The sequence below is a fragment of the Lipophrys pholis genome (genome assembly GCF_963383615.2).
Source record: "Lipophrys pholis genome assembly, chromosome: 10".
Classification (NCBI taxonomy): Eukaryota; Metazoa; Chordata; class Actinopteri; order Blenniiformes; family Blenniidae; genus Lipophrys; species Lipophrys pholis.
In genome coordinates, this window is record NC_137640.1 from 18,558,081 (window position 1) to 18,571,850 (window position 13,770).

The 13,770-nt window shown below is 40.1% G+C and overlaps 1 protein-coding gene across 13 annotated transcripts in view; it reads right to left on the reverse strand.

The window, feature by feature from the left end:
* Positions 1-13,770, reverse strand: part of csnk1g2b (casein kinase 1, gamma 2b) — a 52,900-nt gene that overhangs the window by 15,712 nt on the left and 23,418 nt on the right. For 7 of the 13 annotated variants that reach the window (XM_080473883.1, XM_080473882.1, XM_080473873.1 and 4 more), the window contains exons 3-4: positions 12,584-12,653; positions 189-337 (exon numbers count right to left, since the gene is read on the reverse strand). In XM_080473883.1, the coding sequence (XP_080330009.1) occupies positions 189-337; positions 12,584-12,653 (219 nt within the window). Of the gene's footprint in view, positions 1-188; positions 338-12,574; positions 12,654-13,770 lie in introns of all 13 variants that reach the window. The other 6 variants (XM_080473884.1, XM_080473879.1, XM_080473878.1 and 3 more) reach the window with 1 other exon arrangement.

Genomic DNA, 13,770 nt, shown 5'->3' on the forward strand with positions numbered 1-13,770 from the left:
AATGCCTGACTTTACCATCTCTGAATTGGAGTCAGTAGTTGGTGAACTAACTTTCTGCGAGATTAGACCGCCACGTTTAAAAAAAAAACTTATTTTCAAAACAGCATCATACTTTCTGTGGCTTGTTTTCACCACAAAAGTAAGCTGATCAATACACACGTTACCTACTCTACTGTTTTGGGCCTTACCAGCTGTATGGCTATCATGAGGACGGTCTTGAGAGAAAATGTGCGGTCACAGAGGTCAAACAGGTCCTCTAGACTGGGCCCGAGAAGCTCCAGCACCATGGCATTGTATTTCCCACAAGGACCAAAGTAGTACACCTGAGGGATTCCCTCTGTGGAGAAAACACACACACACAGAAAATCGTAGATAACTGCATTACTGCATTTTTATGAGAAGTGGTAGAAATATACACATTATTCATGCAAACAGTACTATAAAAGGTTATGTGCAACAATCTAAAAAGTGTTTATTTAATTTATTTTAATCAAGTATAAAAGAACATGCACCGAGATGTACCCCAGTATTTCTTAAATATATTAGAATTTAATATGAAAACTTTCCTAATATAATGTAATAATGACCTGCTTTAGCTACAGTCAACCAGCTTAGGAATAATCAATTTCTTGTTTTTCAACCATTGCTCTTCCTCAATAGATTTAATTATCACTGCAACGACAAGTCTCAGTGTGCAACACTGAAAAGATCTGTGCTCAGTAACATAATATGTCAAAGTAGCCTATTATTATGTCATTCTCCGTCCCTCAGAAGAAAAAAAAGAAGCAAAAACTTGTTTAACGCAACCATTGCTGATCATGTGACAGGTTTTTTTTGTTGTTTTTTTAAAGTTAGAGGAGGAGGCGCTACAACAACATGAAAGTCAGTTTGCATCAACAGGTTTGTCAGAAAAAGGAGTGGCTTTGGGTTTTTTTTCCTGCAGTGATTGAAGACAAACTTCAGCAGCAATGGCACCACAATGAATAAGAACGGCACGCCGTCAACACCACCGCACCCATCTCAGTTTTGTATGGAGACTTGTGAAGAATGTGGAAGGATCAACTTGAGAACATATCATGATGCAGATGTGTTTTCACAGCGAGACACACGGGTGAGGCTAAACGTGACAATTCAGCCCCGTTTACAGGACAACGTTTCATGTGACACCTAATCCGTTTTTTAAAAGTGTTGCGCTTGCACTGCAGCAGCGGACACAATGACAATGATGTAGTTAGTATGCCGGGTCACGGGAGGGCGCTGTTGCTTGTTCTTGTAATGAAACCACTCAGGCATGTGTGTAGAGTACAATTCGCGTGCACAGTAACAGCGTTCCATTGCTGCCATCAGTCTCTGCAGGGGAGTATCGCGACTGTGAAAGAAACGTTCCACCTTGGGAGCAGGTAGGAAAATTTCACGGAGACAGTGGATCCGGTCTCGTGTAAACGCCCCCCCCCCCCCAAAAGTGAGGAAAGTTTTGTGGATACACTTGTATTCGTTGTCATGTTAACGGGCCTAAAACTCATAGTAACAATAAATTAGTAATAAAAAAAAAAAAAAGAATATACAGTAGACGCGATATTCAGATGTTCAATTGTGGCTGAAACGAAAAACAACCACAGCAGGCTGATTCACAGTGACCTGCTGCTGCTATTTCCCCAATATCTGCAGGCTACGACAACAAAAGTGCTGAGGCCTGTAAGCAGCATCATATCTTGTACACACGCACACTCACGGATGCACGCAGGTCACTGGAAGAAAAAGATGAGTCACTGAATGCACCAACAACAACCAGACTTATTATCTAGTATATTTCTGATATTCAGTTAATCTTACAAATCTGACTGTATGCTTCTTGAAATGTAGCTTAATTATAAGCCATATCTCGAGAAGAACAACAACCCTGAAACATGTGTATTTATTTTTCTGTACAACAACAGCATAAATCAGGCTTTACACTCAACATCTAACTACTTATCTGAAACAGGTGATTTGTTCTGCTCTCCCTCTTCAAGTCAAGCTATTCCTCTATTAAACACTCTAGTCGTCAGAGGTCAAAGAGGCCTGGAATTCATCCCAGCCCAAGGGGCGAGCCTGGACAGGACACCTGTCCATCACAGGGCTGAGTCAGACAATTTCCCATTTTCACACTGTTACCTGCAGCTACTGCAATGGGTCACAAGTTTTTCTTCTGAGCCCTTCTTTTCGACATACCAAAAGTTGAATTGCAGCCTCTGAATTGCAGTGTTATATCAGGGGGGATATCAACAAATTGTTCTTCTTCAGGAAAGCTGAACTATCCAAGTGGTGGTGCACTGGGAAGGTTTTGAATCCTGTCATACTTTTTTTTTTAACAAATGTTTCTGAAGGGCATATATATGAGCCTTCATACAAAGGATCACAGTGTTTTGCAGCTTTTTGTCCTGGATGAATGACATCAGATTCTCAAATTAACTTCACATGAAGTGTGTGTGTGTGTGTCACTAGCTGCCCCCACGTCTCTAGTTTTCTTGTGAATGAGGAGGTTTTACCCGAGAGATCTGGGGAGCATGTCGGTTCCCTGTACCTGCAGATTTAGTTCATTGGGTTTCTGAACTGTAATTATTGCCAAATTTGAGGGAAAAATGAATACTCTACTCCAGAAAGACGTAGACCAAATCAGTTTGAAGACTCTGAATAAGACCTTACCATGTGACAGCCACCAAGACTCACTGTGACACAAAACAACTGTGTGGTCAAAGTTCATCTCCTCACATGGAGCAGGAAAATGCGGGCTTCGATAGGTTGTGCTTTAATGCAGTCTACTATGGTGACCATGTGGGTCGTTACATTGTCCAGTTCAGGGCTCAGCTGTTTATGTATCATGCAATGTGTCCATTGAGGATTTGTGGAGACCCTCAGAATGAAGGCGTACAGCCAGCCACGTTTCCCAGCCATTGCCTGACACCCAAATAGACTCACACACAGTCCTCCCATGTAAGATCCACCTCAAGTAAGTGTGTCAACTTTAAACAGTTCATCTTCAATGGCTTATCCAGTAACATGTTTGCAAAAAGCAAATCCTCCTTTAAATCATCTCTGCCCCTCTCGCGGGCACATCCCACTTTGAGAACCATTGAGCTTGTGTAGGTTACTAATTGCCCCGAAGCTCGACTTTGGACTGTGGGAGGCACAGGGAGAACACACAAACTTCACAGACAAAAGCTGCCTCCCCCATCGGGTTGGAATCAGGTTTGAAGCAGCGTGCTGAAGCCTGCTAAAATTCTACCAGACTTTAAACTGGTGCAAATTACACTGTGCACAACCATCTCTGGCCCAGTATGTTCTACCACCAGGCAGCTGCGATCTCCACTATTTTGTGGGACTCAAGGACTGAAATCAACAGTGAAGATTGGTGCTCTTTTCAAAGACCCATTGCACACAATAAACATTTCAGTTTGAGCTAAAGGAGGAAGAACATGCAATCCAACAGACAAATACACGAGTGAAGAAAATACCAGCTCATGAGTGCAAAAAATTTAAGTGACAAAAACTCAGATCATTTGGGGAATGACAAACACGTAACATAAATTGGTTAATATTTAAGAACAACTGGCTGACCACTATCTTGACATAGGAAGTCTTCAGAACAGTCAACACTGCAACAAAGAAGGCAACTGACACTGGATACAAACACAGACAGACACACACCTGTCTGTACTGTAGTCCACGGGATTTTGATGGCGGCAATGCCAGTGACAGATGAGGCAGTGACAAGAGATCACTGGGGAGGCTGACTCATCAAAGCTTGGCCCAAATCTGGAGGGCATTCAAAGCACAGCCACGACAAGAGAACACCGAGTGTATTATAATTCTCTGCTGGTAGACGTGATCGTAGATCAGTGTCTGAGCAAACCAAAAGCACCATTTTGGAAAAGATCTTGTCGTAAATGCCAGAAGCTCAAAATTGGGGCAAATTTAGTCCTATTTTTAATAAAGGTCACAGCTTAACCTTCTAACAATAGCTGTGGAAAATGAATGTTACATAACGGACACTAACTTAAGCATAGAAAACTGCAAAATTACTCTCCAATGCAGACATTTAATCCCTCGTTCTCGACAGCAGACAAAAAAAGTGAGCTAAAAAGGCCCTGTTAAAATGAATTTCTGTAATCTAGAGATTATATAAAGTCATATAAAAATCACGCCTATAATTGTGGGAAATGCCCCGGCCTTCAGTGCGAGCCAGCGTCAGTGGCACTCTGACCCCTGCTGTCTTGACAATTTGAGACAATCCACTCCATTGTATATATGTGTAGGCCTTCTCAGGCAACACAGTGAGAGGGAGGGCTGCATCATGATAGCTGAAGACAATGTTGCCCTACAATGAAATGCCAGTATTAACAGCCGAAGAGGAGAGGCCACGGCCACAGAGGAGGGGAGTCAAGAGGGAATCTGTATTAAAGATTTAGACTATGGAGTGATGTGCTAAGAGGAGGAGTAAGAGAGAAGGAGGAGTGACTACCATTAAATCCTGTGATGAGGAGATGTTCTCAAAATGTGGGAATCTGATGATAGCCGGGGGTCGACAAATACCAATTCGACGTGGCTCAAATGCACATATCTCACAAGATGCCTGAGGCTGAAAATCAATAGTTCGAGAGGAAGGAGGGTTAAAACAACACCACTCGTTTTTAATACGTTATTTATGTATTCTATATTTTATCTGTTGCTTTTAACATTTCAGTCAACATTTTATTTCATAGAGCTTGAAGAAGCATGCAGTATTCCATTTAAATAAACATGATTTTCTGCCTTCATGCACACAAAACTGGTGACAAGAAGCTTGAATTCACTTCTCAGTCAAATGGTCTTGACCAAGGGTGTCAAACATAAGGTCCACGGGCCAAAACCGGCCTGCAAGAGGCTCCAATCCACCAAACCGCCAAGGAAATACTAAAAATTTCAACGAAACATTTTTTTTAAACAAATTTCTTGAGTAGCGAACACAACAAAACACTGAGACCCGAGCCGAGATATCCGTGATGCTGCCATGAAAGCGAGCAAACTAGCCTCAAAGCTATACTGTCAGGCTGAGTTTGTAAAAACATGCATAATGCAACAGCTACAAGAGAAGTGTTTTGGACTTTTCACAGTATTTTGCAGAAGGTTTCATTGTTAATTGTTTGGTTTTGTGAAAATATCAACATTTTCATCATGTATACTCTGCGTCGCAACATAGAAAAAGTTTAATGGTTGAATTTCAATGTTATTATGGCAATATTTTACCGGTCCAGCCAACTCAAGATGAGATTGGACTGTATGTGGATCCTGAACTAAAATGTCTTGGACACCCCTGATCTAGACTGTAGTCTATAAGATTATCACCAAAAAGTAACTTCTTTGTAAAGGAGTGCAGCAGTTTATGTTAAGATATGCAGCGAGCCTAATCCGCTTTTTGACAGTGCATCTTTTGCTTCGTGACGATTGAATGGTGAAGCAGATGGCACAATGTGTCATTAAGTTCTATTATGTTCTTCAGTTTTTAAATTATCGATGTCATAAAAAAACGTTTAGTTGAGGCAATAGTAGTTTTATCCAGGTACTCAAACAATCTGGAGACGGTACATGTTAACGGGCGGAGTGTGTCTGTGTGTGCGTGCTTTCCCTTTCATGGACCCGTTCCAGGTGTGCCCTGCCTTTTACCTACTGCTAGAGATAAGCTCCGCTTGCACTTCATCGTACCATCGTCAAATGTGCGTCTTTGCCCGTCCACACCTCAAAGCCGAGGCGGCGTTATAAAATTTCCCCACTCTAGAACTCCCTTTTCTTTCTTTTTTTAAAAAAAAAAACCCTTTTTGGTCTCCTAAAACATGTGTGGACGATCAGCTAAAAATGATGCGTTTACATGAAACAGCGTTCTCGTGTGGACAGGGTTCGGGTTGAAAATTCAACATAGTCCACAGACTGAAGACATGCATGCACACAACATAATTCATTCATGAAACATGGAAACAGTGAGGAGCTTGATCTATAACAACACAAATAACATTGTTTTCTTGACTTCAGGTTTGATTCTTTTAGCAACATAAAGAACTGTATCGGAAGTGCAAATCACTGCAGCTGACTACAGCGCTCGATACGTTATGTTTGAAAACATAAAGTGAATGCAGGAGATGAATTAAACGCTGAAAGTGCACGTTTATCTGGTGGAACACTGAGGGGGGACAGCTGCAACTCAGCTACCGTAGTTGAATGCTGTCCTGCTTCACATTAATGTGAAAAGCTTCCTCCTGCTTGTAGGGTGTTTTATATTATGGATGGAATAAGACAAAAGCTGATACGGCCACATCTGCCGAAAAATGCCACGGTCCAAAAAACATGCCCGCAAATACTTAGCCGCACAACAACACGTTCACCTTCTGAAATAAATGATCGATATACTATATGGTTTCTTAATCCTGTAAACCTTCAAATTGGTACATGCATATTTTGCCATTGGAGCAATAATTTTTCAGGCTTATTTCATCGATGAAACTTCCAACTGTGACTCATGAAAACACTCAATAACATCCAATCCCCTTCCAACATACTTTCTCAAATAACACAGTGAATTCGACAATTCTGCGCAGTATATAAACAAATGCGCTGATCATCAATATAACGTTGGTAATCAATATTTTGATAATCGAATAACTAAAGTCAAAGAGATATACTTATTTCATGTTAACAGAGTTGACCATCCAGTAAAAATATGAATGGTTTTAAGCAGTTTCTAGTCTTTGAAATTACTTCAAGGTCCAAACATTTCTTGGTAATACACTAGCACGTTGAGCACAAGATGCACGGTGCCATACCGCATAAACACATTGCATAATGACAGCTGAGCTCAGAACGTGTATCTCACATCTACCAAAAAGAAACAAATTACACGGACCAAAATGAAGGATATTTTCTTGATCGTTAATTTTAGTCAGTTTAAGTTTTGGGGGGGTTATTTCCATTTCCTATGACACCCTGGACACATGTGACCAATTGGTAGTTATCATGGAAGTATGTTACATGTGGTTGCAGTGTAGCTTTTGAATAACACCTCATTTTAAACTCTCTTTAGAATACAGTATAGCTCATCAAGATAACCTGTAATAAAGCAGGAAATTATGTGAATCAAGTGAGAGGGTGGCATCTATAAGGTAAGACTGACTGTTCCATCACTTGCACGCAATAATTATGATTAATGCAGATTGTGCATTGCTGTCATGGCACTTTGTGCCAACAATAGGCTCAATGGGGCTTCATGAATATTCATACTCATGCTGAACCCATTACTGAATAATATTTGAGAGGAGACCTCCGCATACATGTCACTAATTACACGGAGATCCACGCAATTACAGATATGAGATTGTGTGAACTAAATCAGTCTGTGGAGCTTCGTTAAATGATATCTTGTCTAACCTGCAAGACGTATTCATCCGACCACAGTGACAAAGTGACAGAAGATGCAGCAGGGTGGTAGGATAAGACTAGACCTTAGTCAACCATTAATGGCTGCTTCCAAGGCTAATACACGAGTAAAGGAAATACCAGCTCAATTGTCATTTTCACAGAAATGTCTTCAGTAGGAGGGAGGATTTCTAACAGCTGGGATGTGTTCAGGACAAGAGAGAATTAACAGTGTGCAGATAAGCTCCTACTGGGCGTTAAGCGCTGAGTAGTCCATGCTGTGACATAGCTGAGGCTCTTGCGTTGGGCAGGACTAACAGGGTCACGTGTTCACATTTAGCCAAGTTGACAACATAAGTAGATTTAATCTATCGCCTTGATTCCTCCCATACTGGACAGTCAAGTGAGTCCTGTCATAACATCATGGAGTGCCCAGTCACTCACTAGAAACCAGGCCTCTGTTCAGTAGTAATGTAATGGTGTGGCTCTGTAGTATGACACAATTAGAAAAACAAAAACTAAATCCGACTTGACAACGATCACAGTCATCACCGTTTTTAAAGACTTTTAAGACAAATTTAAGTATTGATTGATTTATCAATTGTTTCCTTTTGGCACACTGTGTACATTTGTTATTGCCTGTTAAATCTATAAAATAAATATTAAATTATCATATAGGTGACATGCCACTCGAACTCTTTGTGGAAAAAACAAATCGGTCTCAACTCAAGGTAACGGAGACAATGGACTCTTAACGCACACATGCCTAGGAAACTGAGGATTGCGTTGGCTTTTGGGGCTGTAGAATTGCTTCTACCACATTTTATAAAATAACTAACTTTCAATACCAGTTGGTTCAATATTACTGTTCATTTTTGACAGAACTTAGAAGTTCATGTGACTCACGTCTGTGATTAGACAATCATTCCATGGAGGTCCTGGTGGCCACCTCAATGAATCTCTTTAACTCTCTTCATATATCAGTGTAGAAGTTATGATTACAAGAAATGGACCTGCAAATTCCTATCAGCAGTGATGTTAAAATGAACAATTTGAGGTCCGTGTGAAAACACTAATATTGCACTGGTTTTAGAGATACAAGCCAAGGTTCTGTGAAGAAAACTAAATGAATATCTACTTCTGTAAGGCAAATGGCACATGGTTCAGTCTAGTAAAGGTTTCTGCTGACACAGTTTTAAAACATTTTTATTACACTTTGTCACCCACTTTTGTTCAATACCTAAGAGCAGACTCACATCTTATTCACAATTAAAAACACAATAGTGTAAAGTAGGGATATGTAGGGTTTTATGCTGCTGATTCTGATCACCAATACTGATCACGTGGATTGGCTGTACATTTTTTTATTTAGTTATGATGAGTGCTACTGGCTACATGATATAGAAAAAAAGAACCATAAAATCACCTTAATTTATACAAAAAACATGTTTTTACTTCTTCAAGAGAAAAAACCCCCCACAAAAACCTCGCAGGCACAATGCAGCAACTATTCAATCAGAAGGACGACTGAGAATCACTTAAATTTATCTGCTACCTGCTATCAGTAACACAATTTGTAACAGATTGAAAACATTACAGCTCTCAACAGGCCAAATAGTATAGAAAGTCAAATACATAAAAGGGAATATATCTCACAACATTGCCTAAATCAAGTAATGTCTGTTTCTGCTCCGACTGCTTTCTTTTCATTCTCCGCTGTGAGCACAGTCAGCCTCATGAGGGGACGTTGCCCGCTCAGATCGACAGCCCCGACCCTTCACTTGGCCTGATGTTTACGGGGCAAATCTCTCCTTCAAACAACTGCCTTTCACTCAAGTTTCTGTCCAAAAGTAAAATCTTACAAGATTATACTGAACTCATGAGAACATTGAGATTTACTTTCGCCCAATACACAATTTTAGCAAAGCGATCTTGAACGCATCAAACTGCAAATCAATGCCACCTCTGTGAGCTGTTGCGGCCGGCCACCGGCTGCTCGGAGCCAACGATACCTAATGTGCTTCCACCGTGAGGTACTTTTTCAGAATGCAAACTTTACATCACTCTCACAGTCACAGACTGTATACAAGTTCCACAGGGCAGACATGCTTGCTGGGCTTTGCCGCAGTGCACCTGCGCAGTGTGAGGGAAAGTGGGAGGGGGACACAACACTGCACACAGAGGGCCGCTGCAGGCTGCAAAGTATGAGCTACAGGTGAATGGTTTTTGCGATCGGCAATAAAAAAAGCCATTGATCGGCATATGCAGATTACATACCTTTTCACAGAAATCGCCGATAATGATCAGTGGCCGATTCATCAGAGCACCACTACTGTAATGAGCTGAAGACATCATAAAGCACACCTTTATGTCTTCATTACACGTCTGTATGGGTTGTTCTGTGTTAGAGCTAAAGACTACCAGCATACAAGATGATTACAGACATCAGGCAATAAAAGTAAACGTCAACGATTACAATGGTGTCAGAGGAAAAGATGGTCTAAGTGTGTTTATTCCATTTGAGCAAACAATCACACTGACAGAGAGCCATGCCAGAGCAGGAGGAATCCTTTCTTTTCATCAGAGGAAATAGCTCAGCAACAAATACAGTTGCTGCATGTATGCATTGTGCGAGTGTGGCTGAATGCTCAGATTGACAGCCATAAAGAAAACATGTGTTACCGTTTCAGAAACGTACATTTAGGTGTTTCCCTACAATCTGTAGCCAGCAAGGCAGTGGACGCCGTGAGAAATGAGATCAGGGAAACTATCCAAGTAGACACCATAATGCCCGAATGCTTGTAGAGGGCCTGCTATAAATAGTCAAGGACTGCCCTAATGCCCCACCTCCTTATCAACAGTGGAGGGCTTTTGCTCCAGCATAAGGAGCCAAGAGGGTGGCACGTGTCACAAAATTAGACCAGGACGCACATGGGGAAAATCACTGCATTGTAACAGCAAGACCACACACATGCACAAATATGAGTCTAACCATAATCTTCTAGGCTGGTTTATGCTTTCACATCAAGAGATGAGACTTTATATAGCTCATCGTTTAATGATCATCTAATCTATACAAGATCCATTTACTTGGATCCTTTAAAACCTTTAATTCAATTATTAAAGGGAGATAAATCGCAAGTGGGCCCTGCTGTGCTGACAACGTCCTGGTTTTGCATGTTAATTTTGCTCATTCTGCATTCAAATTATGGTAGGTTTTTAGGAAGAATTATTTTATGATCTTTGTCTTTGTTTTACCGTTTTGTTTTTATATGTTTGTAACCTTGTATGATTTTATGTGGGACAACAGATGGAAATTAGCATTGTGCTAAATCCGGCATGTTTACAGTAACCTCATGAAGAGATGGCCTGTTCTTCAATATGCACTGTCGCATCCAAATAAATTAATCAATAAAATAAATAAAATGAATAAATTGGCCATTTAAAATGACCAAGAGATGTAGACAGACAGTATCTTTTGGATGATCCTATGACAGAAGCTTACTAACTTCTACAACCGTACCCTGCCACAACAATCAGCATGAATGCATGCATGGGATTAATATTTGTGATATCTGTGTGCCCTACTGTTCTAACAAGGATCCAAAACCAAAATTAGTCCCAGTTGCAAACCATAAAAGGTCATGGAAGTAAGTTACTTTTAAGTAATCTATGTTATAAAATGCAAATGAGGACAGAATGTCAGTATATACTGAATTATAGATGACTCAGTCTGGAATCAGGGACAAAACAACTGAAAGGGACATGTGGGTGTGGGTGGCTGCAGTACATACAAAGCTGCAGGAGTAGGAGACTGTGCAGACCCCTTGTTGGCACCTTTTGTTCCTGGCAGTGTGAATTCTGCTGATATGTTTGCATATGATTTTTGAATGAAATACATGGGCATGAAAAATGATGACATGGCGAAATCAGCCTGTGTGTCTCAGCAAACTTTTTAACAAACGTGACAGAGACCCTTTAAGAATAGTAAGCCAACATTACAGACAGGGATTGCTGTGAAAAGAATCAAGACCCAGTTCCTTCCAACCGCTTGCCTCTGCTGCCTCTCTCACTCGGTGTAACCGAGTGGCGACTGGCGAGCCAGGCCAGATCAAAGCGCGGCCGTCCTGAAGCCACAGCTATGCATCACAGCACATTTATATGTTCTAGGGAGTGTTGGGAGTGGAGGAAACACGGGATGCATCTGAACTGTGATTAGGATAAAAGAACAAGGTTCTAACAGCATCCTTTAGGTCCATAAAGAGCGATGAGCAAACGAGGGCAGATAAATTAGGCAGCAAGCAGAATCATTTTTAAGGCTTGGGATCAAGTGTCTGTAGTAGAGCAGATCAATTTGAAAAATAGAAGTTGTAGTGGTGAGAGGATATCAACAAAACTGAGAGGAGGGCAAGTACAGTATACTGTGTTTCTGCTCAAGCAAATAAACGAATGACTCTGCAGTGACGTATCAAGGACTTCATCATTTATCTGCAATTAATGCATAATGTGTTGTATAAAAGGAAACTTTCAAAACAAGAAACAATAATGGGTAAAAATAAGATTTGCTCCAAACATATCATGAATATACCATATATATCTATATATGCCGATATTAGATTACTGCTGACGCAAAATAAATAAATCTCCCCAAGTTAAATGAAACTACAGTTATAGGACTCAGGATAGAAATATTTTCATCTCCTTATGAGTACCTGGAAATCTCTGGTACAAATGTGAGATTTTAGTAATAAAATCAGGATAAATAATGTGCAGCGCTACTACTGACAAACTCCCATGAAAAACCAAGATCATTTTTCTAAACATACATTTCATCCGTTATTGGCTTAAAGTAGGTTGGTAGAAGATCCAGCTGAATGGTGTTGCACAGATATGGGAGGCATGCTTTAATACAGTGAGAATGTTTAGCTGCCATCATTTACATTTTATATTATTGGCAGCTGCATTTGTGGATAATTTTTTTTCAATATTGTTAACTGGTTGTTGTAGTCTTGGGTAATATAATTTTACCACAAAAAAATTAAATAGCAGGAGGAAGTATAGTGCGTTCTTTTATTAATCAGCCATTTCCATTCTTATTTGCTTCAAATTTTATGTGCTGTTTATTAGAAAAAATATAATACATACACTGTACCTTTCTTACCTGAATTTCCCAACTGTTTGTAAAATCTATACTCCAAGTGAAGCTGTGGTGCCCTGGACTTTATAGGTTCCTGAAAGCAAGAAGAGAAGAGAGAAATATTAGACAGCACTCAAATAAATGAAGGCATAATGTGAGATGATTAAGCATAGGGATCTGTTGTTCGTTTGGTTCAGTTAGTTCTGAATACAGCTTCATTACTCAATTTTGGAACCTTCAATACCCACGCGTTTCACGGAATGAAGAAATATGACAGATTTACTGTTACACCACAAAAGACACAAATGTATTTTGTCTGGTCTCATAGGGAGAGAGCAGTTTGTAAGTGACAATGCCGAATACACATCAACATGGTTACCTTGCACTTAACTAAATACATTCATTACAAGGTTTGACTATTTCCAATGCCTTAATAAAGCTTTAATTAGGGCTGTGGTTGGACTTGTGGGATGTGAGAGGATAAAGAGCAGTTGCAGCTGGTGTGCAGCTGCCGTTTGTGATGACATGGCTGATAATCAACCCACCGGGACATATTGTTCATTATATTGCAAGCACTGGCATTACAACCTAAAACCTAATCTGATTAACCCCACTCCCATGATGACAGAGGCATTATGGGCAAACGTGAAGGGGATAAAACAAACACAGACACCTAACTTAATTCCTTCTCTTAATCTTCAATAGCTCTGACACAACCTGTGCTAATGCCAGCGCCCACACTGCAAAAATACAGTCTACTTTTCACACATGATCAATCATTATATTAAAAGGTTGAATGGCATAGGCACAATCAAATATCACAATGTTGGGGGCCAAAACCTCAAATAAGCAAGTCCTTTTATCTTGAGACTATATCGCCCATATAACAAAGAAATTAAAGAAAGAAAAATCGGATTATTCAAAGCATGCTACAATTGTTAACTCTGCATGTCTATATAGAAAAATCTGAAAGTACCAAAAACTTAAATTTGCATTGCAACATCCTGATATGCGTTTCAAATAAGATTGAATCTTACAAGTTTATTTCCATGTGCAACTAATTTCTGAGTACCTCTATGACAAATTATATAAACTAAAAGTTGAGTCTGTTAAGCTTCCACATTCCCTCCATTATACGTTTATTAAATCAAACGTTTTGAGCTTCAATGCTGTACTGCTTCTGCACATAGGAGTACAGACAACAAATATGA